Source organism: Nothobranchius furzeri, chromosome 6, assembly GCF_043380555.1.
Source record: "Nothobranchius furzeri strain GRZ-AD chromosome 6, NfurGRZ-RIMD1, whole genome shotgun sequence".
In the NCBI taxonomy this organism is placed as follows: domain Eukaryota; kingdom Metazoa; phylum Chordata; class Actinopteri; order Cyprinodontiformes; family Nothobranchiidae; genus Nothobranchius; species Nothobranchius furzeri.
The window spans coordinates 62161078-62188246 of record NC_091746.1 but is presented as its reverse complement, the minus strand read 5'-3'; the positions used below and the strand labels follow the sequence as shown (position 1 = coordinate 62188246).

Below are 27169 nucleotides of genomic sequence, written 5' to 3'. Positions count from 1 at the left end.
CTTACGCACGTTTTGGACATGGAGAGCACCTGCAGTGCTGCTGCTGAGAAGGATAAAATTATGAAATCTTGCAGCATTATCACTTGTACCGCTTCGTTTTCACACAGAACAAGACCCCCCACACGCACACGTGTGTGTGTGCACACTCACACACACGTGTGCGTGTGCACACACACACAGCCTGAAGCGCAGAATACGGAATGCAGAATATCAGCAGGGGGACAGATTGAGACAGAATGTCATGCGTCTGTGACAGTGTGTGTCCTGTCACTGTGACCTGATTGATCATGTGCCCTGGCTATTTGGTCAAGGGAGATCTCCGTTTGGCTGACTGGTTAGCGCGCGTGACTTTCACCGGGGAATCGTAGGAACGAATCCCAATTGGACCATTTTTTTTATATTCGCCACAGATCTCTCTGAAGAATTCACAACATTGACGGCTTCAGCAACGCTGTGCCACTCTGTGGATTTTCTCTTATTTGTTTTGCAAAAGTACTTCCTTTCATTTCTCCACCTCACCCACAAGTACCTGAATTTCTGCTTCTGTGAAATAGCGCTTACTTGATCTGCCTTGATCTACGGTCGCCACTGGCGGAGTGCTGCAACAAGCCGGCTTATGTATATGCATGAGATCCACAAGGCACTTTGCATTGACTATTTATGGCAGTAAGTGGGCGTGGTGAGGGCGGGATGTGACTAAAAAGCTGCTGAGAAACTTTCTAGATGGTTTCTGTTTTATGAAGCGGAGATTGCGTGCAGCTGTGCATACTCCATGTTTGATAAGTCACAAACCTGCTTGGCGTAAGTACATTTTTTTGCTGAGCTTAAGTACGGTTTTAGTAAGGATTCTACACAATCTTTGATAAATGAGACCCCTGAACTGTAGCTGAGCAGTCAAAGGAACATTTCAGACATTTTAAAGGATGTTTCTGCACTCATGTTATGACTAATTAGAGTCTTACCCATCATAGACAGCATCTTGAACAGCCTCTGTTCAGAGAAATAGGATTCAACATGTTGGTCGACGTTAATAGCTGCCCTGGTGAAACACATAATCACTGAGCAGTATGTAGTCTCATGGCGTATAACAAATCATTAAATGGAATAACTTTGTTTTGGTGATGTTTAGTAAGTAAATATATGGTAAATGGCCTGTTTTTGTATAGCGCTTTCTTAGGGTTCTACAACCCCACAAGGTGCTTCACAACACAATCGGTCATTCACACATTCGCACGCTGGTGGGGATGAGCTATGATGTAGCTACAGCTGCCCTGGGGCACACTGACAGAGGCAACACTGCTGAGCACTGGCACCACCGATCCCTCCGACAACCACCAGCAGGAAAGGCGGTTTAAGAGTCTTGCCCAAGAACACAACAGCAGCATTCTATGGCAGGAGCCAGGATCAAACCTGCAATCTTGTAAGTTATGCTACACTCCTGCCAGTTTGTTGACATTTAACCTGTTGCCGTTTTACGTACCATGGGCTGTAAATTGCATTCTTCCGTGACAAAGCAACATGATACAATCATAACGGATAAACACAGTAAACAATTCATCAAACTACTCGGAAATGCAAAATAGTCTCCAACTCACCATTCAAAGCCTTATGTCATTGACAGACCATCCACATGGGTCCAATTTCTGTACTCCAATAAAAGTAATCCACATCAAGTTTAATGTACTCAGTCCAATGGGGGTGTGTACTGACAAGAATCTGGAAATACGATGCATGTCACAAGACAGGGGAGACGATACCGTATATTGCGACACTAAAAACCAGATGATGTTCTCAATTTTTCAGACGATTTCATTGGAAAACTCAGAATTTTCCAAGACACATCCAGCGTTATTGCAAGATCTTGTTGATCTGTCAGAATGAAGACGATAAAAAGTGCTGCCACCTAGCAGTCGGAGGCTGAATTACACCACACAAAAGAAATACAGTACATGTTTGCATTTAAATTCTCATAAAAATTCAACTTGTTGCTTTTAAATACTTATTCTGTCTCACGATCAGTATCAGTATCACAATATTTGAGTGTATCAATATTTTCTTTCGCTGTGCTCAGAAAAGCTGTTAGCTTAGGGGCAGCAGTTGCTCAGGTGGTAGAGCGGGTTGCCTCATGATCGGAGGGTCATGGGTTCGATTCCAGCTCATGCCAGGGGTATTCTGCTGTTGTATCCTTGGGCAAGACACTTCACCCAACAAAGAATGAAAAAATGAATGCAAGTCAACGGGGCTAAAAACGCTATTTTCTAATTCCACTTGTTTTGTGCCATGGATTTCGCATATGATGTCCGTGAATTTTAAAGATGCATTTTAAGACCAAGAACGTGCTTATTTTCGAATGGGAGGAACGATTTTTTAGGTTTTGTGTGACAGTAAGTCCAGGACTACAAATGCACATCAAACCAGACACGGAGAAAACTGAGGGAAAAGTGCTATAAGTTCAGCAAACTTGCCACAGGAGGAAAGAACCACCATAAACCTGCTTATTTGGAAGGTAGCAGCTACTTTGGGGAGAGAAGATTATGTGGTGACATCACATATGCGACGTGCCGATTTCTAGTTTGTAGTCATGTTAATTACGAAATTTTACAAGCTAATAAATCTCAAAGTACGGGACTGGCATGGTCGAAACACCCATCATTACTTTTCATTTAAATTGCAGTACAACATGTGTGCGATCCAGGGCGTAAGGCAAAACGTATTAAAAAATAGCGTTTTTAGCCCCGTTGACTTGCATTCATTTTTCCGTTCTTCCGAAGTGTCTTAGGCTCCCTATACTGGCTCAAGAAAATTATTTAACAATATGAAAAAGTTGCTAAGTATCACTTTAGCAATTTAACACCAAAAATGCACATTTAATTTATCAAAATAGCCCTGTAAAGCAATTACACTGCATTAATGTCACATTTATTTCCCAATACAGGGCACTTCATGGCTTTAAGAGTGTCTCTCTGAGCCTGGTGAATAGTAGTTAGGAGGCAGAAGTTCAGATGACCTTTTGTGTGAGCAGACTGTTGGTGTGGACTGATAACGTGGTCAGACACAGCCTGCAGTTTCTCAGCCTGCTGTGTGCACTAAGTGGTAAGCAGCAGTACCACTTCATGAACACTTTGGGCTATCGTTGATTGTTTTGGGGGGGTTCGAAGAAACTGAGAAGATGTCACCTTATGGTTTAGCAAACCAGACACTGGATGTCTGTTTAATAAAACAGAAATGCTCTTTGATCAACGTTTCCTAACTAAATTTCTCCTTTTCCTTATTTAAGAAACAGAAGCATAAGAAGTCTTTATGTCCCTCCAGTGACACTATAGTTTCCACCTAACCGTCCCAACAGTCTGCAGCAGCCATGGACAATATTATTTCATCGGACACAATTTGATCAAACAGAATTGTAGCAATCTGGACGGTACCTCCTGAGCCTTGTAGAGAGAGAACAAGGAGTGTGGCTAAAAACGTGACAGGCTGATGTGATCCTCACTATGTTATCGCGACACAACCTGATCCAGAAACAATGAATTATTCAACACCTCGTGGCTTCACCTCAAGCTTCCCATGAGGGTGGTTTCAACGTCATTATGAGATTAAAAACATGAGCAGATCAATCACAAACGCAATCAGACAAAGGCTCCTGTCTGACATATAACATAACACCTGCTGTTTGTTTTTTTAATTCAAACATGACCCCCATTAAGTGGGAGGCTATATAATCCAAACATGTTGAGGTCTGTTCAGAGGAAAAAAAACATCAAATCTGCTGTTTGGTCTCCAGGAAACCAGCAGTTATCAACCGGAGTTCTTAGCTCTGATCTCCTGAGTACAACATGTATTTGACATCAGGGGAGCAAGACCAGGACCGCTGCAACAACAAAAACAGCTCCAATAACAAAACACTTGGGTTCGGAGAGACGGTAACCTGACGTCAGCGTTCCACTCATCTGACTCACAATTAAAACGGCAACACAAATTCCATTTAATCCCCACAAACAAGCTCAGCTGTACATTTCCAATAATCCTCCCAAGCAGCTCAAAGAAAATTAAATTAGAATAATTGCAAAACAAGTGAGACAATCAAATCAAAAGAAGCAACAAAATGCTGAAAGATCTCAACCTTTACACTCACAGTGTCAAATACCACACCTAAAGGCTGGTGCAGAAGCTCGGTTCATCCAAACATTTATGTTTGGGTCCTGACGCAACGGTACAGGTGTGGTCAAGCAGAGAAAGCCTGTAAAATTCAGAGATTTCTCTGCTTTAATCAGCGGGCAATTCACAGGCAACTCAACAACTGAATCAGGTGTGGTGGAGCAGAGAAATATCTAAAACATGCTGGATAGCGGCCACTGAGCACCAGGGTTGGAGACCCCAGCTCTTGGCTATCCAGCATGGAGACTCAGCTGCTTGTTTCTAGAGAAAGACAGATAATCAGGCCAGTATTTACCACTTTTACATATCGCACTGACTGATATACCTCTTTAGTAGGGCTGATTTTTAAAGCCAGGTGCTGCTGCCGAATTTATTTAAATAGTTATTCACATTCCTGAAAAACAAGTGCTTGATAAATTCTCTGCAACATTATTAGACTTGAGCCTTTCTGTGAGACATGAGCATATAGAGCTACTTAAGTCATTTATTTCCAAACAGGAAGCATTTACTTATTCCTCTTCTTTGACAGTGTATGGCAGACTGTTGCGATGAAAAAGCCACGTTGCTCGTAGCTCTGATTGGTCCTAGCACTGTCCAGTTACACGTGGAGACAGTTTGAAAGACAACTGTAGATTCTGCTCTACGGCTGGGTTGTTTCAGTGGGTCATGGTCAGATTACATTTTGGCTTCCAGGCAAGGTTTCCCGTGCTTTCTTCCTGCAACACACCTGATTTACATGGAATACTGCTCAGCAGGCTTCTGCAGAACTCAACGAGGTAAAGAGGTTAATAAATTATTTATTCCAGGTGTGTTGGAGCAGGAAACATGTAAAACATATAGAATGGACCCCTCGTGTACTGGGGTTGATGATACATGTCCTAAATATTCAGACAAGGTCAAGCATCAAGCCTCAGAAAGAAAAGCAGTTTTAACGCGGAAACATAAACTCTTTCTGGTCGAACTCAAAGCCTCCTTTTATCCACTGATCCTGCCAGTATCTGTAACTGGCCTGACACTATGTTACATGTGTAAAGGTGCCCCATAAACCTTGACTAGATGTGTTACAATAGCAGCCTTTATATCACAGCAGTGTGCCACGACTCGCCTGCACAAAGCCCAGCATTCAAATCTGGATCTCATTTGAGATTTGCTCCCGTTGAGCTGTGACCTTCGAGGGCGGAGACGCTGCTTCCTCTTAACTGGGAGGTGTGTGCACGACCGCTGGAGCAGCCCATAATGATTTACGTCCCATACAAGTGGAGGTTAAGGCCTCCCCCACCCCTCCCCCTGCTTTCTGAAATCGGTGACACAGCAAAACAAGCAGACGCTCTGCTCACAAGAAACCTGGCAGCGTTTCAACAGCGGGCCCACCCAGGCTTTCGCTTGCACGCAAACACACGGCACAGAGAGGCAGGCACTAAAAAAATAATACAGTGGACGGGGAAGAAGTAAATGTTCTAAACTAAAAAAGATCAATGATGTTGAATAGTCTTCATCTTTAAAATGCATCCCGTAAAAAAACAGCTATTGTTTGATTCTGACCCTCGTGTTTGGAGGTGGTTTCAGAGATCATCTTCACTTGAGCAGCTTGTGTTAGGCGCAACTTCCCTTGAGACTGAATGGCTTTGGTTTCACCAGCGAAACAAGGCTGGTGAGACAACCTGTTAGCAAAGGCGGTGTTCTAATTCTGGTGGCGTGGGAAAAACAAAGAAAAACAACAGCCCCTTCTGCTAGAACACCAACACGAGAGGCACTTAGAGAGAACATGCAATTACTTACATACAAAGGCACCTCTTTTCTGTTCACCTCCATGTTCCTTCCATCCAGCAGATACCTGATGAGGAATGAGTCAGGTTACAACCAAGTCAGGTTAATAATAACACCAGAAAGTCATCAGCTGCAGGTGGTCTGGTCCTGGTCTAATCTTTAACCTTGCTTTCATCGCACCACATTGCTCACAAACGTCTTTTCTAAACTGCTTTTCCTCAGAATGTTCGCAGGAAGCTGGTGTCCAATTCCAGTGTCCACCAAGAGGAATGGGACATTCTGGACGGGTAACCAGTCCATCCCAGACTCACACCTAGGGACAATTTTGGGTTGCCAGTTAACCACACACGCATGTTTTTAGTCTGTTGTAGGAAACTGGGACACACAGAGAAAACCCACTGATGAGTCAGGAGAACATGCTAATTCCACAAAGAAAGGCTGCAGCCAAGACTCGAACCTGAAACCTCGTTGAGAGCCTGCAGTGCTGCAAACTGCGCCACTACTCAGATGTTAAAAGGAAAAGAGGAGAAATCGATTGTATATGGTATCTATAGCTTCAAAATAAACATTCTAAACTCAAATACTATAAAGTTTGCTTTACATTTTTGTAAGTCAATTCTGATTTTATCTTGTGGACAAAATAAGAAAAACAAATGTCTGTAACATAAGAAATCAAAATCATTTTACTAAAAGCATTATTTTATAGAAAGAACAATATTTATCTCTAAAATGGTATGATGTATTTGAAGTAGGGCTGAACAATTCTAGAAAATAATCCAATTGTGATTTTTTTTTCTTCAATATTGCAATTGCGATTTAATTCACGATTGTTTTCTCAGGGGGCTTTTCTCATGGAAGCAAAAAAAATCTATGTAACTTGTACTGAATATTAACAAAGGGTATCTGCAGGGTTAAGGGAGCCAAATTTAAGACTTTTTAAGACATTTTTTAAGGCCACTTTGACCAAATTTAAGCTATTTTTTAAAATTAAATTTAAGCTATAATTTCCAGCTATTGCCTGGAACCGGTGGTAACCATGTCGCAAACGTGAGATTACCCACCCAGTTACCATTAAACTTGCACTTCCCCATGGCACAAGCTCCCACTAGCTTAACCAGCTAATGTGCTCATCTAAAAATAGCCCTCTTTCACAACCAACTGAATGTGTACGGTTCCGCTTACGCCAATATCGTACACAAAAAATGCTGAACACTAGAAATTCTTGTTCATTGGGTCTTTGGTAATGTAAGACCTTTGGAAACTGTATTTAAGAATTATTTGTCATTTTTAAGGATTTTTAAGGCCTTAAATTTAGAAAAGCAAATTTAAGACTTTTAAGACTTTTTAAGGACCCACGGATACCCTGTAACAAGTTTATGTATATACATATTTATCTACGATTTGCAGGAAAGAAGTGTGTCCCATTTATTGAAGTCTTTTGTTTTTAGAGTTTTTGACGTTTTGTCTAGGGCCCGACCGATATATCGGCCGGCCGATATTATCGGCCGATATTGGGGTCATTAACAGTATCGGCTATCGGCCAAAAAGACGGCCGATATTGTGCTACCTACCCAGCAGATGGCGCCAACTTTATGAACTCATGTTGTGTGGCTCCACTCCTTTGAACTTTGAACAGAAATGATTGTTTTGGAACTTTTTTTTATTTATTCTTATTTATGTTTCTTATGTGCAATTATTTCCTGTCCAGCGTGAATAAGTTCACCAATTTAACTTCCACAGAGTGTTACTTTGTTACAAAGCACAAGTATTACGTTTTATTTATTGCTGCATTTTTATTATTTTAATATTCTTATAGGGATCTTCTGTCCCTAAACTTGTGTGTGTTGTTAGATTCCCCAGAGCTAGCCGAGTCAGAAAAAACATTTTGTAACCAGTTGTTTTAGCATAAAGCAATGGAAGGGAAGGCTTGCATTCACCTACATAAAAAACCACTACAATGTATGTGAATTCACTTATATTGTTTTTTGCTAAACTAAGAAAACCAACTGCTGCCAGATCATATTGGGCTGGTTATGAAATACTTTTTCTGACTTGTCTAACTCTGGGGAATCTTAACAAAACACAATTTTACTGAGTGGTGGAATATTCCTTTAAGTTAAAATGTATTTGTGGAAACCACCGTTTACAAGAAAAAACTTGAATGTTAGATTTATGCTGTGTGTTCTGTTGTTTTTGAGATCTGCTAAATAAAACTTATTTGCATTACTTGGAAACCCTAGTGAGTTACTGAGACAGTTCTTTGGTGTGCAATAGAGAAATAAGTTTGCATCAAAAAGGCGGAGAATGAAGGGTTTACGCTTAAGAAAATTTTTATTTCTTTTTTGTGTGAGGGAGATTTATTGGCCATTATATCGGCTATCGGCCTTTGTTAAAAGTTTTATATCGGTATCTGTCCCAAAAAAAGCATAATGGTCGGGCCCTAGTTTTGTCCATGCAGAGCTTCTGTAGTTCAGTTACATCCATAGCTGCTAGCCTAAACTCAGTGGAGTTAAAGTCTCTTACGGTTTTCTAGCTTTACTAAAATATCTATCTGTACTTATTTAATTGATGGCAGTTTTTACTTTTTATTAGACACCAAATGTAATCATTTGGCACGTTCCTAATTTGTAATTTGTAAGAATGTAATTGGCGATATTACCATTACCATTAGCATCCCTATGGGGTTTTCCATGTATATTGGCATTGTGCTAACCACTCGCAGCCAGTCAAATCGCAGCCTTTGCGATTGGAAAATCTCCTTTTGTCACATCGCAATTTAATTGCATATGCAATTAATCGTTCAGCCCTAATTTGAAGAGTATAAATCTTAATCCACAAGTACCAGTTTGTTGGTCTAGAACTCTAGACAAACCGTAGCAGTAGCAAAAGACTTAGCGCTGCAGGTCGGTCTAGCCACGTTCCGCTGTAGCCTCAGCAGGTCTGCCATTGGCCCAAATAATTATAGGTTGGGCTAATCACAGTGCTTTATGTTTGTAGAGGGACGCTGAGCAGGCTTAGCACCAGTGCGGTGACGGAGAAAATTTTCTAAAATGCTGTTGTCTCAGGAACGTCGCTCCTTTGAACCGGCTTTGGTATCAACTTTGGGCGATTTAGCACTTTGAGACATGAGCAGATAGAGGTACCTACAGTGCTCAGCATAAATGAGTACACCCCACTACATTTGTCAGAAATCTTTTAGTTTCCTTTCAGAATCAACCTTTTCTATGAGATACCACAAACACGACTCATTGATTGCAAACATGATTTGTTCATTTGCACACACAAAAAAGTGATTTTCCTAACAAATCCATTCAAGCCCGTGTTGCAAAAATGAGTACAATTATATTCTTAGGAGAAAAGCCACAAGACTACAAAATTTGAATTAACAGGCATTCAACCACATGTGAGTCTAATGATTCATCTAAGAGGTGTCCAGCAGACAGGTGACTATAAAAGGGCGTTAACAGAAAAAAGCCCATCCCACTTTATGCTGTCAGCAATGGCTCCACATGGAAGAGGAATGTCACAGAATCCGAGAAAGGGAAATCATTTCTTTACATAAAAAGTTGAGGGCTACAAGAAGTTAAGCAAAGCTTTTCAAATCAGTCAGAATACTGTAGCAAAAGTGATCCAAAAAATTTAAGAAAGTTGGAAGTGCAACCATCTTACAGAGACGTCCAGGCCGTCCACAAAAGGTAACTTCTTGACAAGAGCGTTTTCTGATGAGAAGTGTTGAAGAAAATCACCATGCAAGACAATAGCAGTTAGCTAAAGCAGTAGAAAGCCAAACTGGAGCTTAGTTTCCCACGACACCATACGGTACACACTGCAGCGGAATGGCATGCATAGGTATCGTCTACGAAGGAAGCCTCTCCTAAAACCCAAGCACAAAAAAGCGCACCTAGGATTTGCTAGGGCCCATGCTGAAAGAGATGAAGACTACTGGGACTCTAGACTCTGAGTGGTGAGACAAAGATCACTGTTTTTGGAACCAATGGTTTTAAAACTGTATGGCGTCGTAAAGGTGAGGATTTCAAAGAGAAATGCATGGTGCCCACAGTGAAACATGGTGGTTGCAGTGTCTTTATGCGGGCTGCATAAGTGCTGCTGGTGTTGGGGAGCTGCATTTCACTGGAATCATGAACTCAACGATGTACTGCTCTATACTGAAGGAGAAGATGCAGCCATCACTACGTGCACTTGGCTGTTGTGCACTTTTCCAACAGACAATGACGCAAAACACACAACTAAAGCTACTGTTGCATTTCTGAAGAAGAACAGGGTGAAAGTGATTGAATGGCCAAGTCTGTCTCCTGATCTGAACCCAATCCAGCACCTGTAGGGAATTCTGAAGCAGCAGGTTGAGCATCACTCTCCATCCAGCATTCCAGGCTCTCAAAGAGGCTCTTCTTGAAGAATGGAAAAAGATAGATGTTGAAATATGTCGGCAACTTGTTCATGCCATTTCTAGAGCACTTGTTGCTGTCCTTGAACATCACAGTGGTCATACAAAATACTAGATGTAGTCATTTTTGTTGCGGGGTGCATTCCTTTTTTGCTTCAACCAATTTTAGCAATACTGAAGATTTTGTGATCTAAGTTATATTATTACCTTAATTTCATGTTATGGAGTTAAACAAGTGTTCAATAAAACCCAGCCTTGTGAAAATTCTGGAAATTATTCTTTTGTTCATTGAGCTACTGATTCAATTTGTACTTTTTAAAAGGGACGTACTCATTTATGCTGAGCTCTGCACATTAAAGGATGCTCCTCTTCTTTTTCTTCAACGGTGTATGGCGGACTGGCCCTCTGACTGATTTTTGTAGAGGTGAATACGTGACGTTGCACATTGCTCTGATTGGTCCTAGCACTGTCTAACTGAGTGTAGGGAATGTTTGATAGACAACCGAAGACTCCAGTCCACGACCGAGCTCTGTCTATGGGTCGTGGCCAGACTATATATTCACATATATAGAACAGCTTGCCAGGCTACCACTTTGTTGTTTTCCACTATCCTTCAGGGAATAATGCATCCATTGTTTTAAATCTTTTTTAAACAGCATAGTAGAAGATTTGCTTTTACCTTTTGATGCTGACAAGTTTTGACTAATGCTGTAGTCTTCCTCAGAGCACTGCCAATGTTGGTGGTTTACTTCCTTCTCTGTTTATCTATAAAAAAAGGAATAATGCTATTTAATGGGGAGAGTGTTTGTCCACTGATCGGAAGGTGAGCGGTTCGATCCCGGGCTCTGTCAGGCCACCTGTCAGGTATCCCTTGCCAAGATACTGAAAGTCCCCATTTTAAAACATTTAATTCGATTGCGGGAAAGCCTCTCATGTGGTCCTTCACACTCCACAGTGAGGAAGCAACCCTAACTTTAGGAACCACTAAGCTAAGGAGCCACATTCTCTTCCTCCTCCCCCTGAGGTGGCATGCAGTCGAATTTGACGCCAGTGTAACTGTATCTCCTGCTCACATCTGATCCACTGTGACTTCACTCTACTGTGAATTGTGCATGACTTCAGAGCTGCACAGCAGCATCAGCTGTTCAGGATGCAGAGTCTAGACCAGGGGTGCCCAATCCTGGTCCTGGAGGGCCGGTATCCACAAGGTTTTGTGGTTTTTCTGCTCCAACACACTTGATTAACTGGTTGAATCATCTGCAGCATCTCATCAGGCTCTGCAGAAGCCTGTTAATTACATGCTGATTGAAATCAGGTGTGTTGAAGCAGAATTAAAACTAAAACATGCAGGATACCGGCCCTCGAGGACCAGAATTGGGCACCCCTGGTCTAGACACTCATCTGCATCTGAACAGTCTGATCCAACTCAGCAGATTGTTTTGCTTCTTGTGTTTCATTTTTCTTTTATGATGAAAAGCAACCATAACCACACAGTTGCATGAAACACCTGAGGTCAGGAATATGAATTTTGGTTCTAATTATTTGTGTCAGTGGGAGCATACATAGCTAATGTCCTTGAAAAACTACTTTGTCTTCAGATCAAATCTGTGAATAAGCCACTGGTGTTGTGCGCAAACATGCTAAAAGGACCACATTCATGAAGCATGTTTATTTTCTCAGTTAACAGTGAGCTGACTGTTTCTAGAGGAACTGAAGGGCCAAATGCAGGACATTGTTTGACCTGCTAACAGGGATAGAAGTGATTCAGGGGGAGCAGCTTCCCACCACTTACAACTGGCCCACATTACCATTTAAGAAACTTTCATGATTCAAAAGGAACAATTTCTATCTGACATAAAAAAAAACTCACTTTAATGCAAATTTTATCCAATAGCTTGATGGCATTAGCAAACCAGTCTGAAACAAGGGATTAAACGAAAGAGTGTGAGTGAAATATTATTGTGTGTAGAATTTGCCAAGTGGCCAAGTCATGATTTTTTTAACACCATGTATGAGGTCTCTCATCTTTGAAAATCTATCTTCAAATCCTGCCATTTGATTGATTGATTTGAACTGGGCCATACTTGATGAACAACGTGAAAAAGTAATCAAAATGGTGAAACCAGAGGCTTGGAAATAAGCTGCTATTTTCATTCGTAAGATGATTTTCTACTAAATGATTTATTTCTTTAATTCACATTATGTTTTCAAATAAAATTGCAGCAACGATTCGATCAAATCAACTAAACCATAAGAATGTCTGCTTCTCACGACAGATTAATTAATTTAATTTATCTAATTTAATAGAAGTATGCTGTTCTAAAATTCCCTTTTTTGTAAATAACAACCAGTAAAAGGTCAGAAAACAGCAGCGGCATTCAGATATTTCACTACAGATTCAACCCTGTCATTGCCTTGGGGTTGGACCTACAGTAATACACCTATCAGGTTCAAAGGCTGCACCGCATTATCAATAGAGAACTCCACAGACATGGGCGTTTGGTTCTTGTCTAACACATATCAGCTATTGTAAAAAGGAACAGAAGGCAAGCTATACTGTAGAATAAACATTGTCCCGCTGTCAGGTCCCACCCTGTTCAGTCAGCTGCTGCCGGTTTACCTTCCCTTTATGTAAAGGACCAGGTGTGCATGCATTCAACACCTGTCAGGGTCAGAGCTTCGTAAACAAATAATATGTGGTCTACCAAGAAGAACCTGGGGCAGATAGTGTGATCGGGAACCCAAAATAAGGTCGCAGATGCGATAGGATGAGGGCCTTTTTGTAAGGCTTTTTGAGGATGTAGAGACTTAGTGTCCTAGTCCTGTATCTGAGTTTACAGTAACTGCTGCTCAGACTGAAGAAGAAACCTGTGCTGGCTTAAAGCCATGAGCTGCAGAACAGAGCGTGGGAAAGGAGACCACACATCACAGGAGAACACACGCTGTCGAAAAGCATTTGTTAAAGGTTTTCGACTTCTATGAAAGCTGTGTTAACATTCTCAGACATAAGCAGGTACATCCTGAATTGTTTGGATTTTTCTCAGGTGATGCATGGCTTAATCCTCTCATGCGGCAAAGTGCCATCAGAGACTCGAAGAAATAAAGAGCTGTACTTGTTGCCTAAAGCCACTGTAACTGTTGCACAAATCACAGGCAGCACATCGGCTGCATTCAGGAGTTTAAATGTGTGTTGCAAATGAAAGGTTTTCTTTCTGAGTCATTGTAATAACAATTACCAAGTGTTTTTAAAAGTTTCCAATAATGCTAAATCTGACTAGACGCGCAATAATGGACGCCTCTCACTTAGAAGTGAAACCCACGCATGCAAAAATCCACACGCACGAGAGCAGAAATTAGTGTTTTTAAGTTCACAACAAAGAGCAGCTTGTGAGTGGAGGGGGAAAGCGAGCAATTCGAGCTACTTTTCTTACCTGCTGTGAACGCACCACCACATCAAAAGATTAACCAACGGAACGAGCGCTGCCTTTAAAGTCTCTCTGTGAGCATGTTTCCGTGTTATTTCATCATTTAATGCAGTTATTAATCTACACTAGATGAGGATGAATCATTTATTACCTGCCCTCGCCTCTCTCTCTTTTCCCCAACACTCGGTCCGAGCTGTCGCGCGACTTTTCTGATGTTCCGCCTGTCTCGCGCTCACCTCGGCGCTCGGCTCAACTCCTTTGAAGTCCCTCTTCGGCGTCTGTTTCATCGAAGTTTTTTCGCCCCAGGAGGAAAAATGAAGAGCGAAGGCTCCGGTGTTGTGGGGTTTTGTTTGCAGGTGTCGCTTCTCCTCGACGGGCTGCTCTGCTCCGTTCTGATCTGGTCTGGTCCAGCTCCCCCTCCCTCACCGGACCGCAGGTCCAGACATGACATGAGGACATTCATCATCCATCCTCAGCTCTCTCACTCTTCAACATTGTTTTATACACTCATGTACGCCTAATGGGTGTGAGTTTACACTCCTTTGTTGTGTAATAAGCACGCTGTGGTGTAAATACAGAATAACTCGTTTAAGAAATAGATGTTTAAATTTCCTCCAATCGGAGACGAGCTGGGATGATGTCACGCTTATTTTTGCTCCTTTGTTTTTTTTTATGTGTTTGTACATAAAGTAAACAAACGCTGCAGCTAGCTGTGATGGAAACCATCCTGGTGGTGTCATTTAGGCGTGCAGGAAAGAAAGCTTCATAGTTTTCATTTATGAAATCACATTTTTGAACAGTCCTGAAATTTTTTTTATTTAACATTTAATTTTCCATTTAAATCTTCAAAATAAGGATAAAATTAGAAACTTTTATATAAGTTCCCTGCAATACATTATAGTTCTTAAGTATAGACGAAAATTTAACTCAACAATATCAATAAATGTAAACACTGATAAACAACTGATTGCCACTTTATCAGGCACACCTTACCAGTAATCCCCCCCCCCCCCCCCCCCCGTCATCAGACAGTTGACAGTTATTATTGACAAATATACAATAAAGCATTGGGAATCATCCTCAGAGGTTCTGGTACAAACCGACATGACAACATCACCTCCATCCAGGAGCTCCTGTTCAACCACATCCCAAAGGTTCTGGAACCATATTAGGTCTGATGTTTGTGGAGACCATTGGAGTCCCTGGAACTCATCCTCGTGTTTAAGAAAGCAGTTAGAAAATATCTGAGATTTGTGACTTGGTGCATCATCCTACTGGAAGTAGCCATCAGAAGATGGGTGCCCTGTGGTCTTAAGGGGTGAACATGGTCAGCATTGATAGTCAGGTAGGCTGTAGTGTTTAAACCAGGCTCAGATGGTACTTACGGACATAACGTGGAACCAGAAACTATTACATCTACAGCCTGAATCATTGATCCAAGACAGGATGGATCCATGCTTTCATGTTGTGGACACCAAATTCTGACCCAACCCTCTGTAAGCTGCAGCTGGAAAAATCCAGACTCATCAGACCAGGAAACATGTTTCTAATCTCATATTGTCCAGCTCTGGTGATCCTGTGTGAATTCTACTTAGTTTCCTGTTCTTAAATTACAGGAGAGACACAAGGTGTAGTCTTCATTGCGGGGATCCATCTGCTTTCAGGGTCAATGACAGGGGCGGATTTAGGACTGAAGAAGATCCGGGGCTTAACACACGTGTGCGCACACACGTGACACGCACTAGTCAACATCATATATGTCTTGCACCACATAATTTTTAATCTGAAGCTACATATTAAGCATTTTCAGGGCAGAGTATTGTTCCTGTTAGTGTTTAGTGTGAGATGATAGTAAATATTCCCGTTCTTTCTCCAACAACTTTACCTGATAGTAAGCTAACTTTAGGCAAACCAGCAGCACAACAAATATTTTCAAATAAGACTCACAAACTTGAGTCAACACCAGTCTCATCAAAGCTGGGGTTCTGTACTTTTTGTCTAAAAAACGTCCTTAAGTCCATCCGCACTCATGCGTTTCAGGCAGACTGTAGAAGAAGCGGCTGCTGAAGGGCTTCTTCTTCAGTGGTGGAGGCTCAGGCAGGCTGTATACAAACCACTGCCAGCTGCTCCCTCTCTGTTGGACTTTGGTACTGCATGTTACTTCCGCGATTTAGATCCGGGGCTTTTCATGAAACATCCGGGGCTTCAGCCCAAGTAGCCAGCCTAACGCCGCCCCTGGTCAACGATGATATGCTGATGTTTGTTGAGCTGCTGCTGTCTGAAACAGTTTTTAAAGATTCTCTGTAAACCCTAGAGATGGCTGTGGGTGAAAATCTCAACAGATCCGCAGTTTGTGATCCACTCAGACCAGCCAGTCTCTACCAACCACCATCCCAAATTTAAATCTCCTTTCTCCTCTGATCTGATGCTCAGTTTGAACTTCGAGAAGTCATCTTCACCGAATCTAGAGGTCTACAAACACAGAGTTGCTGTTTGGCAAATTAACTATTTGTGTTGACATGCAATTAAACAGATGTAACTTTAGAAGTGGGCAGATGTGCTTATCTCCATAACTAAATACAGCTTTAGTCAAAATTTGATCATCTTTACTTCATTTCAGCAAAGCCATTTTCACTGTAACGTTCTTTTCTTTAGAGAGCAAGTTCACTGAGAAATCATTTTTTTACTTGTTATTTTTTTAAATATGATCGGTCACTCTTATTTATTTTATTAACCTTTATTTAACCTGATGAGATTGAGAAATCATTCTCATTTACAACGACGATCTGGCCAAGAGGCAGCAGCAACAGACACATAGTTAGCTTTATACCAAAGAACAACAGATAAAATAAAAACAGACATAAAGACAAAGGACTGTTCTCATTTACAATATGTACAAGCAATCAAAATAGACTGAAAACAACCTTTAGGTACTCAGAAGCAGGCGCATTGATCAGGAACTATCAATCGAGTCCATGAAGAAGTTTTTTTTTGGAAGCAGTCGTATAAACGATGTCACCGTAATCTAAGATGGGAAGGATTGTCATTTTGACTCTGAGTTTCAAAATCAGGCTTAGCATGAAAGCAGTCCTCTACCCCCATTTCCTCCAATGAAAATAGATGCGCAAATGATCAGATTATAAGCCGGGCAGATCTACGTCACACTGAAAATTAGCATTTACGGACTCACCCATCTTGACTCGAAATGGGAAAGGCTGTTGCTGGTTCTGCGTTCAGGAGAGAACGTCTCGGCTAGTAGAAGCTAACAGTTAGCATTAGCAACTCCACAACATGGCAGAACTCCTCCAGGTTTGTGTTATTTTTTGGAGATAAAACATCAACATTGCAAAAATCCAATGGCCTAGTCAGTGGTGGAGTTGTAGTATTGTTAGCCAATCAGAGGCAAGATGTCAGAAAATCAGGAAGTAAGACTCAGAATCCTGGGGTGTTTCTCAATGCCAAGGAACCTCGCCTTGATGTCTTGGCCTCTCCCCGGTTGCCTAATGGTCATCAGGAGCCACCAAGACGTGTTCCAATGTTCATGTTCTACCAAGGCGTGTGTGTTTTCTGTTTGTTAGCCGTTTAGCTAGCTGAGCAAGGATACACGGGAGGTGTCTTGTAGCCTAGGCTTGGTCAAAAATTACCCAGATTACGCCGCAGTATTTTCAAAAAAATGGCGGATCAGAAGCCGGCAGCTACTTCGGGGACAAATTTCAAGTTTAAAAGTAAGTCAACTAATTTTAAATGTTTTTTTAGATCCAATGAAGTTAGCTATGATTGGTTAGTTGCTTATTAGTTGCAGCTTTGGTGGCTAGCGGGTAGTAACTCACTTATAAATTTAAGTTAATAAATATATACACATGTTAAAAAGTAAAAGGCTTGTTATATATTTATATTGAAACTCATACAAATAAAATATAACGTTATCTCCCATGTCACATGACATTATGTGACCGCCGTGGAAGCCGCGGTCATGTGATGCAAGTCTGTTCCATTTGACAGTTTTCTTGGACCAAGGAAGGACAGTGTCCCCTTAAGCAAGGTGCCTGGCCTCGCAAGACATCGCCTCGCCAGGCCAGGCGCCTTGACATTGAGAAACACCCCTGGTGTTTTCTGCTCCTCTCTCCAGCTAACTTCTAGTTCCTGAAACAAGAGACCAGAGCTTTTGTCCCACAGAGATCGACTCACAGGGCATTCACTTACACTGGAAACTACTGCATTTGTGATGGAAAACGAGTGAACTTGGTCTTTAAATTGTTTTTTTTTTTTTACACAAAACAGTTAAGGCCAGTGAAAAATAACCTTTTTTGCATATTCAACAAATAAAAACTTTGTTTTTGCGATCTCAGCATCAATAAGTGATGTTTGAAGTTTGAAGAACAAAGCTGTAGTTGTCAGAGTTTCATCTAATTCAGAGTTGATTAGAGAGAAGATCCTCTGACTCTGAAATTAGCTCAATGACCTCTTTAATAGGATATAAAGGGAAGACTTCTCCAGAATAACTCAATAACTACTGGGCGAACATGCAAAGGACTCAAAACTGTGAGTTCTAAAATAACTTCTGTTTCCATATAAAGTAAGCAAATGTAAACAAAATCTGTTTTTAAATATAGCAATGACTCATGTTTTTCTGGACACATCCCTGGTGTGTTTGTTCGGTGGAAGGTGAATCCTGATAGCTGAACTGATAATGTGCTTCCCACTAATTCAACAACCTCACTCAAACTGGTTTGGTTGGTGTGAGGACAAACAATAGCAGCATAACGAAGAATCTTCTCTTTGTAATAACAAGATCAAACCCTTTTACGACTCACTGTTTTTCACTCAAACAGGAGATCACTGAGGTTTATTTTCTGTTAAAAACATGGTTTTTATTACCTTAAATTCAAGAAAAGATTATCTGTCTTGTTTGAACATATTATCTTTTTTTCTTTTAAATAAAATTGCAGCAGTTTAAATGCTCACAAATTGGCATCAGTTATAATTAATAGGCCAATACTATTTCATTTTATTGTGTTTCAAATTCACACAAAATTAAATCCTCTCATGGAAGTTAGTACTTTTGAACTGTCTAACCTTGTTAGTGGTAATAACTGTTTAATTAATGACTTAATGATGGCTTGTCATATAAAATGTTTGAATTATGCTTGTGGAGTTTCCACACCTAATGAAAATAGGAGCCAGTCTCAAAATCTTCTTGCGGTTAAACAATTAAGTTTGAAGACGACGACTGACACAAAAAAAAAGACATTAAAGAAAAAGAAGATAAAAATGGGCCATTTAAGGTGGGAAAAAGTTTTTTTAAATGCCAAAGTCAAAAATTGCACATAGAAAAATTATCTTGTATTATCATAAAGTAAACTGAATAAACATTCAGAGTAAAATCATAAATGTGTGGGGTTTGGGGTCATTTAAGTGCAATTGTTTCCCCTTTTTTATTTTAAAATCTAAAGCCGGTTTCACACTGCAAGCATCAGCGGAACGGAACAGCAGCGGAGCGGCTCACTCGCGAACTTCAAAGCGGTCCTTTTCACACCGGGAGAGTCTTGGCCGCGGCACGGCTTCCTCACTGCGCCTCGCTGTACCCGCGAGATTCTCCCTCGAGACTTCCTCATCGAGAGATCACAACCCCCGCGAGGAATCACACCGCTGCACTTCTCGAAACTGGTGGTAAACAAAGCTGTTCGGTCACACGTACTGACGTAAGTGATGCATAACATCGCAACGTTGCATTTTATTTTGAAAATAACCAGGGATTTTACACTGAAACTGTGTGCGGTTTCCTGTCTCGCACTATGTGAACAGCGGAAATTGACGTTTCCCAGAAGCGGCTTACGGAAAAATTATTATGGGCCATTCCCATCTGTACCGGGTCAGCCCGGGCCGGGTAGCGTAGGTTGTTTACATATCTGGGTGGCCTGGTATTTTTCCGGGCCAACCAAGGCTCATTCTCAGCCCTCTTCTCGAGGGGGTCTGCTTCAGGCCGACCAGGGCCAACACACCCACTGCTGACAGCAAATTCACACCTTCCATTAGAGCAAGCCTCTGATTGGTGGGTAGAATCAGCCCACATGGGCTTAAGGCAAGGATGTGTGGAATCAACCGGACCAGGCTGGGGCCGACTGGGGCTACCCGGCCCGGGCTGACCCGGTACAGATGGGAATGGCCCATTAGAACTCGATCCTATCTTTAGCGGCACGGCATGCCGCTTCTAGGACGCGCCTGGAAATTGCCGCATTGCAGCTGGTTAGAAACACTCCATAGACTATAATTGGATTCTGTTTGAAGCGGTGCCGCTTCGCTCCCATTCCGTTCCGCTGATGCTTGCTGTGTGAAACTGGCTTTAGTTTTCTTTTCACTCTGATGAAACTGTACTGCGATATAAGCTAGGCAACATGTCATTTATTTCCTGAGCCTGCCCCCGATTCCTAAGAGCCCCATGCAATTTGAACTGGCCACCCCTCAGCTTTAGCCAATAGTGTTAGATATTCGCTTACTTACCTTCTGCTTACTTAATTGTCAATCACAGATCGTGTGCACACGATTGCAGAAGTGCCAAGACCGATGCAAGTCATAACAACAAACAGCATACGTGAGAATAATAATAATAAGATATTGTGTTTTAGCTATGTTGGCCAGCTATAAATGCATGTTCATGAAGATGGGCGTTTCTTCCAGCCCTAATCATGGAAGTAGGGAGAATAGCTCACGGTGTAGTACCGTTTCCCGTCACTAGATGGCGCCATTTGACAAAAATGTATGATTTATTTTTCTTTAAAGTCTGTGGGTTTTGTTTTGTCGTTTTTCAGTTATTCTGATGCAGTTTTGCTGCTGTGTTTGAGATCACGGTCTTGTTTTATGATTCAGTTTGGTCCAGTTTAAACTGTCAAACAGAATCACATTTGGCTCTGAAATACTTTGGTCTAAAAGAGGAGTTGATGGCTGATTCCCCGATTGCTACAGAGAGCCTAATTCACACCAATCTATCAGTCCATGGGTACCCTATGTCAAAAAAATGAATGGGAGTCAATGGGCCGATGAAAGTTATTTTCTGAATTCCGTGAATGACGTCTGTGAATTTTAACAAAATTTAGATGCCAAGAAAGCACTTATTTTTGACCCAAAAGTTATTTTGAGTTTGTGTGAAAAGTTGTAGAGGACAACTGCTTGTTTCTCCAAATTTAGATCATCAAACCAGACAAGATGTAGAAGAAAATGGCTGAGTTAAGCGAGCTTTGCATCCTTTGTCCAAGACAAAACATGGGAGAAAGCCAATATGCGCTCACCTAAAGGATTATCAGGAACACCACACTAATAGTGTTTGACCCCCTTTTACCTTCAGAACTGCCTTAATTCTACATGGCATTGATTCAACAAGGTGCTGAAAGCATTCTGTAGAAATGTTGGCCCATATTGATAGGACAGCATCTTGCAGTTGATGGAGATTTGTGGGATGCACATCCAGGACACGAAGCTCCTATTCCACCACATCCCAAAGATGCTCCATCGGGTTGAGATCTGGTGACTGTGGGGGCCGTTGTTGTACAGGAAACTCATTGCCATGTTCAAGAAACCAATTTGAAATGATTGGAATTTTGTGACATGGTGCATTATCCTGCTGGAAGTAGCCACCAGAGGTTATCCGTGTCGTGGCTTCACAAACGCTTTGCTGCATTCCTCGGTTGTAACGAGTGGTTATTTCAGTCAAAGTTGCTCTTCTATCAGCTTGAATCTGTCGGCCCATTCTCCTCTGACCTCTAGCATCAACAAGGCATTTTCGCCCACAGGACTGCCGCAAACTAGATGTTTTTCCCTTTTCACACCATTCTCTGTAAACCCTAGAAATGGTTGTGGGTAAAAATCCCAGTAACTGAGCAGATTGTGAACTACTCAGACCGGCCCATCTGGCACCAACAACCATGCCACGCTCAAAATAGCTTAAATCACCTTTCTTTCCCATTCTGACCTTCAGTTTGGAGTTCAGGAGATTGTCTTGACCAGGACCACACCCCTAAATGCATTGAAGCAACGGCCATGTGGTTGGTTGATTAGATAATTGCATTACGGAGAAGTTTGAACAGGTGTTCCTAATAATCCTTTAGGTGAGTGTAGATCTGGCCACATGGAAAGTGACAGCTACGTTGGGGGGAAAGATGTTCTGCTGTGACATCATATGTGAGAATTCTGCTTCGTAGTCTTTTTAATATTTTTTTGCATGCAATAAATCTCAAACTACACAACACTTAGCTGAAACACAAATAATAATTTTTCATTTAAACTAAAGTACAACATATGTGTCATTCAGGGCGTAAGGCAAAGCGGACCAGAAAGTAAGTTTCGTTGCCCACTCACTTTCAGTCAGGCTCCCCATGCCGACTGGAAGGGGAGGAGACTCAGGCTCCCCATGAGCCCAAATCATCAGCCTCTACTACTGTGTTGACAGCTGAGATAAGGTGATTATATATTTTTATCCTTTTCCCACTTTTCATTAGTATTTTTATTTTCATTGTCATGAACATGAATATTTTAAAAACAGGCTTGAAAAATATGTTATAAAACAGACAAATGGACTGTATGGAAATGTCCTTATAACCCTTGTGCAATACCAGATTCACATAGTATGTCTGTGTCCCTTACAGAATGCTGCATAGTGCTGGAACCCAAGTTTTTTATTTTTTATTTGTGGTTTTTAGTGGTAGAAGGTTGCAATACTAGCTTACTGCCTATGTGTATATACACGCTGTTATTTTAATTCAAATTATTCTCCAAGTGTTTGTGCTGCTGTAACTAGTGAATTCCCCCACTGTGGGATCAATAAAGTAAATTATCTTCTGTTCTATTCTATTCTAACCCACATCCAGACTGATGGGCAGCAACATTTGCTTTTCTAAGACTACTGCCACTGTCTTTTTGCCTTGGCGGTGTGAGCACACACTTATGCTCCAGTGCAGAAAATTATTCAAACTCTGGCTCTTGTCTTGAAATTGAAACTTAATCACGATCCTTTAATAAAGAGCATCCGGCTGCTTTATACTTACATTGGGGGTGGGGGGTGGGGGGGGGGATAAAACTCTGTCATTTGTTAAAATATGGTTCATGTTCTGGTAATTTGGACCTAAAAGGAACCATGTTTTTTTAATGCACCAATTTTAAGAACTTATCTATTTTGATGGATTTGGGTTAGGGATGTTTATTATTTATTCTAGTGTTTAAAAAAATGGGGCAAACTCTCAAGAACAAAATCAATGTAGTCGTCATGTTTTTTTCTCCATTTCCACATGGGCCTAATCTTGTTCAGGGTAACAAAAAGCTGCAGTGTGTGAAAGGCTCTGTCTGGACAGAACATCAGTCCATCACTGAGCTGTACAGATGAAAATGATCTGAAGACAAGAAGATTGTTGCATGAGATGTCACACACATCTCTACAGTTAGATAATAATCCTTAATAGTTTTCATATTGTTCAGAAAAAAAGGAGGTTTTGACCGCATTCCTGCCTTCAGGCCTTTTCTACTAATGAGCTACATATAATACATTAGACCACAACTACAGTACAATAATGGAAATACATTTTGCAATTTAACAATCTCCAATGTCAATAGATGTTTTCCTTTTTGCTCAATTTATCTTGTCCATTTAAGGTGAAACATTTTTTAAAATGGCCATTTGAGGAGACTAGAACTTACAGTTGCACAGCAACAATGTTACAAATTAGACAATACTGCCACCTGTTGGCAGAAGTGCAGATATAACTAAGAAAAAAAAGCTGACCAGTGTAAACTCAACAGACACCTGTCAGCTGAAGGGATAAATCTTTACTTTAAATATTTGCATAGTAACCATTTATTTCCTTGAATGTTTACCAGAAAAAGTCACAAAGTACAATTTTCTCAGTGGATTATAATAATAATCGCTGGGCTGCCACCTTACCGTGGTGGAGGGGTTTGAGTGTTCCAATGATCCTATAGGGACTAAGTTGTCTGAAGCTTTATGCCTCTGGTAGGGTCACCCATGGTAAACAGGTCCTAGGTGAGGGATCAGACAAAGAGCAACCCAAACACCTCTTATGATGAATAATATAAATGGAAACCGTGTTCCCTCGCCTGGATGCGGGCCACTGGGCCTGAAGGTGGGGCACGTTGGCGAGCGCCTGGTGGCTGGGCTTTCACCCATGGAGGCTGGCTAAGCACCGCCCAAAGAGGAAACGTGGATCCCCCTTCTTATGGGCTCACCACTCGTGGGAGGGGCCAAAGAGGTCGGATGCAATGTGTGATGGGTAGTAGTTGAGGGCGGGGTCCTTGGCGGTCTGATCCTCGGCTCTTGGTACATAGAATGTCACCTCTCTGGTGGGGAAGGAGCCTGAGTTGGTGTGTGAGGTTCCGACTAGATATAGTCGGACTCACCTCAACGCATGGCTCTGGCTCCAGAACCAGTTTCCTTGAGAGGAGTTGGACTTTCTACCACTCTGGAGTTGCTCCCACTGAGAGGTGCCGAGCAGGGGTGGGCATACTAGTTGCCCCCCATCTTGGTGCATGTACATTGAGGTTTACCCCGGTGAACGAGGGTAGCCTCCCTCCACCTACGTGCAGGGGGGACGGGTCCTGACTGTGGTCTGTGCTTATGCACCAAACTACAGTTCAGACTACCCACCCTTTTTGGAGACCTTGGAGGGGGTGCTGGAGAGTGCTCCTTCTGGTAAGTCCCTCATTCTGCTGGGGGACTTTAGCGCTCATGTGGGCAACAACAGTGAGACCTGGAGAGGTGTGGTGGGGAGGAACGGCCCCCCTGATCTGAATCGGAGTGGTGTTTTGTTATTGGACTTCTGTGCCACTCATGGATTGTCCATAATGAACACCATGATCAGACATAAAGGTGTCCATATGTGCTCTTGGCATCAGGATACCTTAGGCCGCAGCTCGATGATCGACTTTGTTGTTGTTTCGTCTGACCTGTGGCCGCATGTCTTGGACACTCGGGTGAAGAGAGGGGCAGAGCTGTCAACTGACCCCTGCCAGATGGCGAGTTGGCTCTGATAGTGGGGGAGGATGCCGGTCAGACCTGGCAGGCCCAAATGTGTTGTGAGGGTCTGCTGGGAACGTCTGGCAGAGTCTCCTGTCAGAAGGAGTTTCAATTCCCACCTCTGACAGAACTTCCAAAATGTTCCGGGGGGGGGGGGGGGGGGGGGCATTGAGTCTGAATGAACCCTGTTCTGTACCTCCATTGTAAGTAAGTAAGTAAAAGTGTATTTATATTGCGCCTTTTGCAGATATAAATCACAAAGCGCTGTACAACATGATAAGGATCAGGACAAATACCTCTAACCAATAAAAACATCAGAAAAACAATAGGTGTGATAAAATAGAAAATAAATTCATGAGTATAAACAAAGTGAAGGTGTGAACCCGAACAAAGCCATCTTTTTGAACATTTAGGGAGGGAACGCCTGGATGAAAAGGTGTGTTTTTAGATGATTTTTAAAGACCTCTACAGTGTTAGAGAGACGGAGATTTGAAGGCAGACTGTTCCAAAGTCAGGGTGCAATAGTCTGAAAGGCCCTGTCCCCTTTGGTTTTCAGTCTGGTTCGAGGAACAGCCAGGAGGTTTTCAGATGTGGATCTAAGGTTCCGAGAGGTGATGTGTGGGGATAAAAGCTCAGATAGGTAGCTTGGAGCCTGGTTGTTAAGAGTTCAGGACTAAAACTTTAAACTGTATTCTATATTCTACCGGGAGCCAGTGGAGGGACTGTAAAACTGGAGTGATGTGAGCTCGTCTGCTGGATTTGGTTAGGAGTCTGGCTGCTGCATTTTGGATGGCTTGAAGGCGTGAGAAGGAGGTTTTGCTGAGACCAGTAAAAAGAGCGTTACAGTAGTCTAAGCGTGATGACACAAAGGCATGGATGATTTTTTCCAGATCTGCAGTAGAGGCGGCCGACCGCAGCTGTGGCCGCAGGGTCGTTGGTGCCTGTTGTGGCGGCAACCCCAGAACCGGCTGGTGGACACCGACAGTTGGGGATGCTGTCAAGCTGAAGAAAGAGTCCTATCAGGCCTTTTTGGCCTGTGAGACTCCAGAGACAGCTGATAGGTACCGGCAGTCCAAGCGGCATGCGGCTCGGGTGGTCGCGGCTGCAAAAACCCAGGCATGGGAGGAGTTTGGTGAGACCATAGAGCAAGACTTCTGTACGGCTTCGAGGAGATTCTGGTCCATCAGCCAGTGCCTCAGGAGGGGAAAGCAGTGCGCTACCAACACTACCTATAGTGGCGACGGTGTGCTGCTGAACTCTAATCGGGACGTTGTGGATCTGTGGGAAGAATACTTCGAAGACCTCCTCAATCCGACCGGCACATCTTCCAATGAGGAAGCAGAGTCTGGGGACTTTGAGTTGGGCTCTCAAATCTCTGGTGCTGAGGTCACTGAGGTTGTCAAAAAACTGTATGACCGGTGCCAGAGCTTGGTCCGCATTGCCGGCAGTAAGTCGGGCTCGTTCCCAGTGAGAGTTGGACTCCGCCAAGGCTGCCATTTGTCACCGATTCTGTTCATAACTTTTATGGACAGGATTTATAGGTGCAGCCAAGGTGTGGAGGGCATCCGTTTTGGTGGCCTGAGGATCAGGTTTCTTTTGCAAATGATGTGATCCTGTTGGCTTCATCAGAACGTGATCTCCAGCTCTCACTGGAGCGGTTCACAGCCGAGTGTGAAGCGGCTGGGATTGAGAATCAGCTCCTCTAAATCTGAGACCATGGTCTTGATTCGGAAAAGGGTAGAAAGCCTTCTCCGGGTCAGGGATGAGGTCCTGCCCCAAGTGGAGGAGTTTAAGTATCTCGGGGTCTTGTTCACGAGTGAGGGAAAGCTGGAGCGTGAGATCGATAGGCGGATTGGTACTGCATCTGCTGTGATGCGGGTGTTGTACCGATCTGTCGTGGTGAAAAGAGAGCTTAATTTACTGGTCAATCTACGTTCCTACCCTCACCTATGGTCATGAGCTTTGGGTAGTGACCGAAAGAACGAGATCCCGGGTACAAGCGGCCGAAATGAGTTTTCTCCACAGAGTGTCAAGACTCTCCCTTTGAGATAGGGTGAGAAGCTCAGTCATCCGGGAGGGGCTCAGAGTAGATCCGCTGCTCCTCCACATCGAGAGGAGCCAGTTGAGGTGGCTCGGGCATCTGGTCAGGATGCTTCCTGGACGCATTCCTAGTGAGGTTTTCTGGGCACGTCCAACAGGAGGAGACCTAAAGGAAGACCCAGGACACGCTGGAGGTACGTTATTCTCTCGGCTGGCCAGGGAATGTCTCAGGATCCCCCCAGAGGTTCTGGCCCAAATGGCTGGGGAGAGGCAAGTGTGGGCCTCTCAGCTTAGGCTGCTGCCCCCTCGACTCAACTCCAGATAATCTGAAAATAATGGATGGAAGGATGGATGATCGGG

At 42.6% G+C, this 27169-nt stretch overlaps 1 protein-coding gene across 7 annotated transcripts in view; it reads right to left on the bottom strand.

Moving 5' to 3' along the window:
- arhgef28a (Rho guanine nucleotide exchange factor (GEF) 28a) overlaps positions 1-14101 on the bottom strand; it is a 61467-nt gene extending 47366 nt beyond the window's left edge. For 5 of the 7 annotated variants that reach the window (XM_015943059.3, XM_015943062.3, XM_015943061.3 and 2 more), the window contains exons 1-3: positions 13904-14031; positions 11007-11092; positions 5935-5989 (exon numbers count right to left, since the gene is read on the bottom strand). In XM_015943059.3, coding sequence (XP_015798545.3) covers positions 5935-5967 — 33 coding nt within the window. In that variant the 5' untranslated portion in view covers positions 5968-5989; positions 11007-11092; positions 13904-14031. Of the gene's footprint in view, positions 1-5934; positions 5990-11006; positions 11093-13758; positions 13877-13903 lie in introns of those variants that run through there. The other 2 variants (XM_070552417.1, XM_015943060.3) reach the window with 2 other exon arrangements.
- Positions 14102-27169: the final 13068 nt, after the last annotated feature.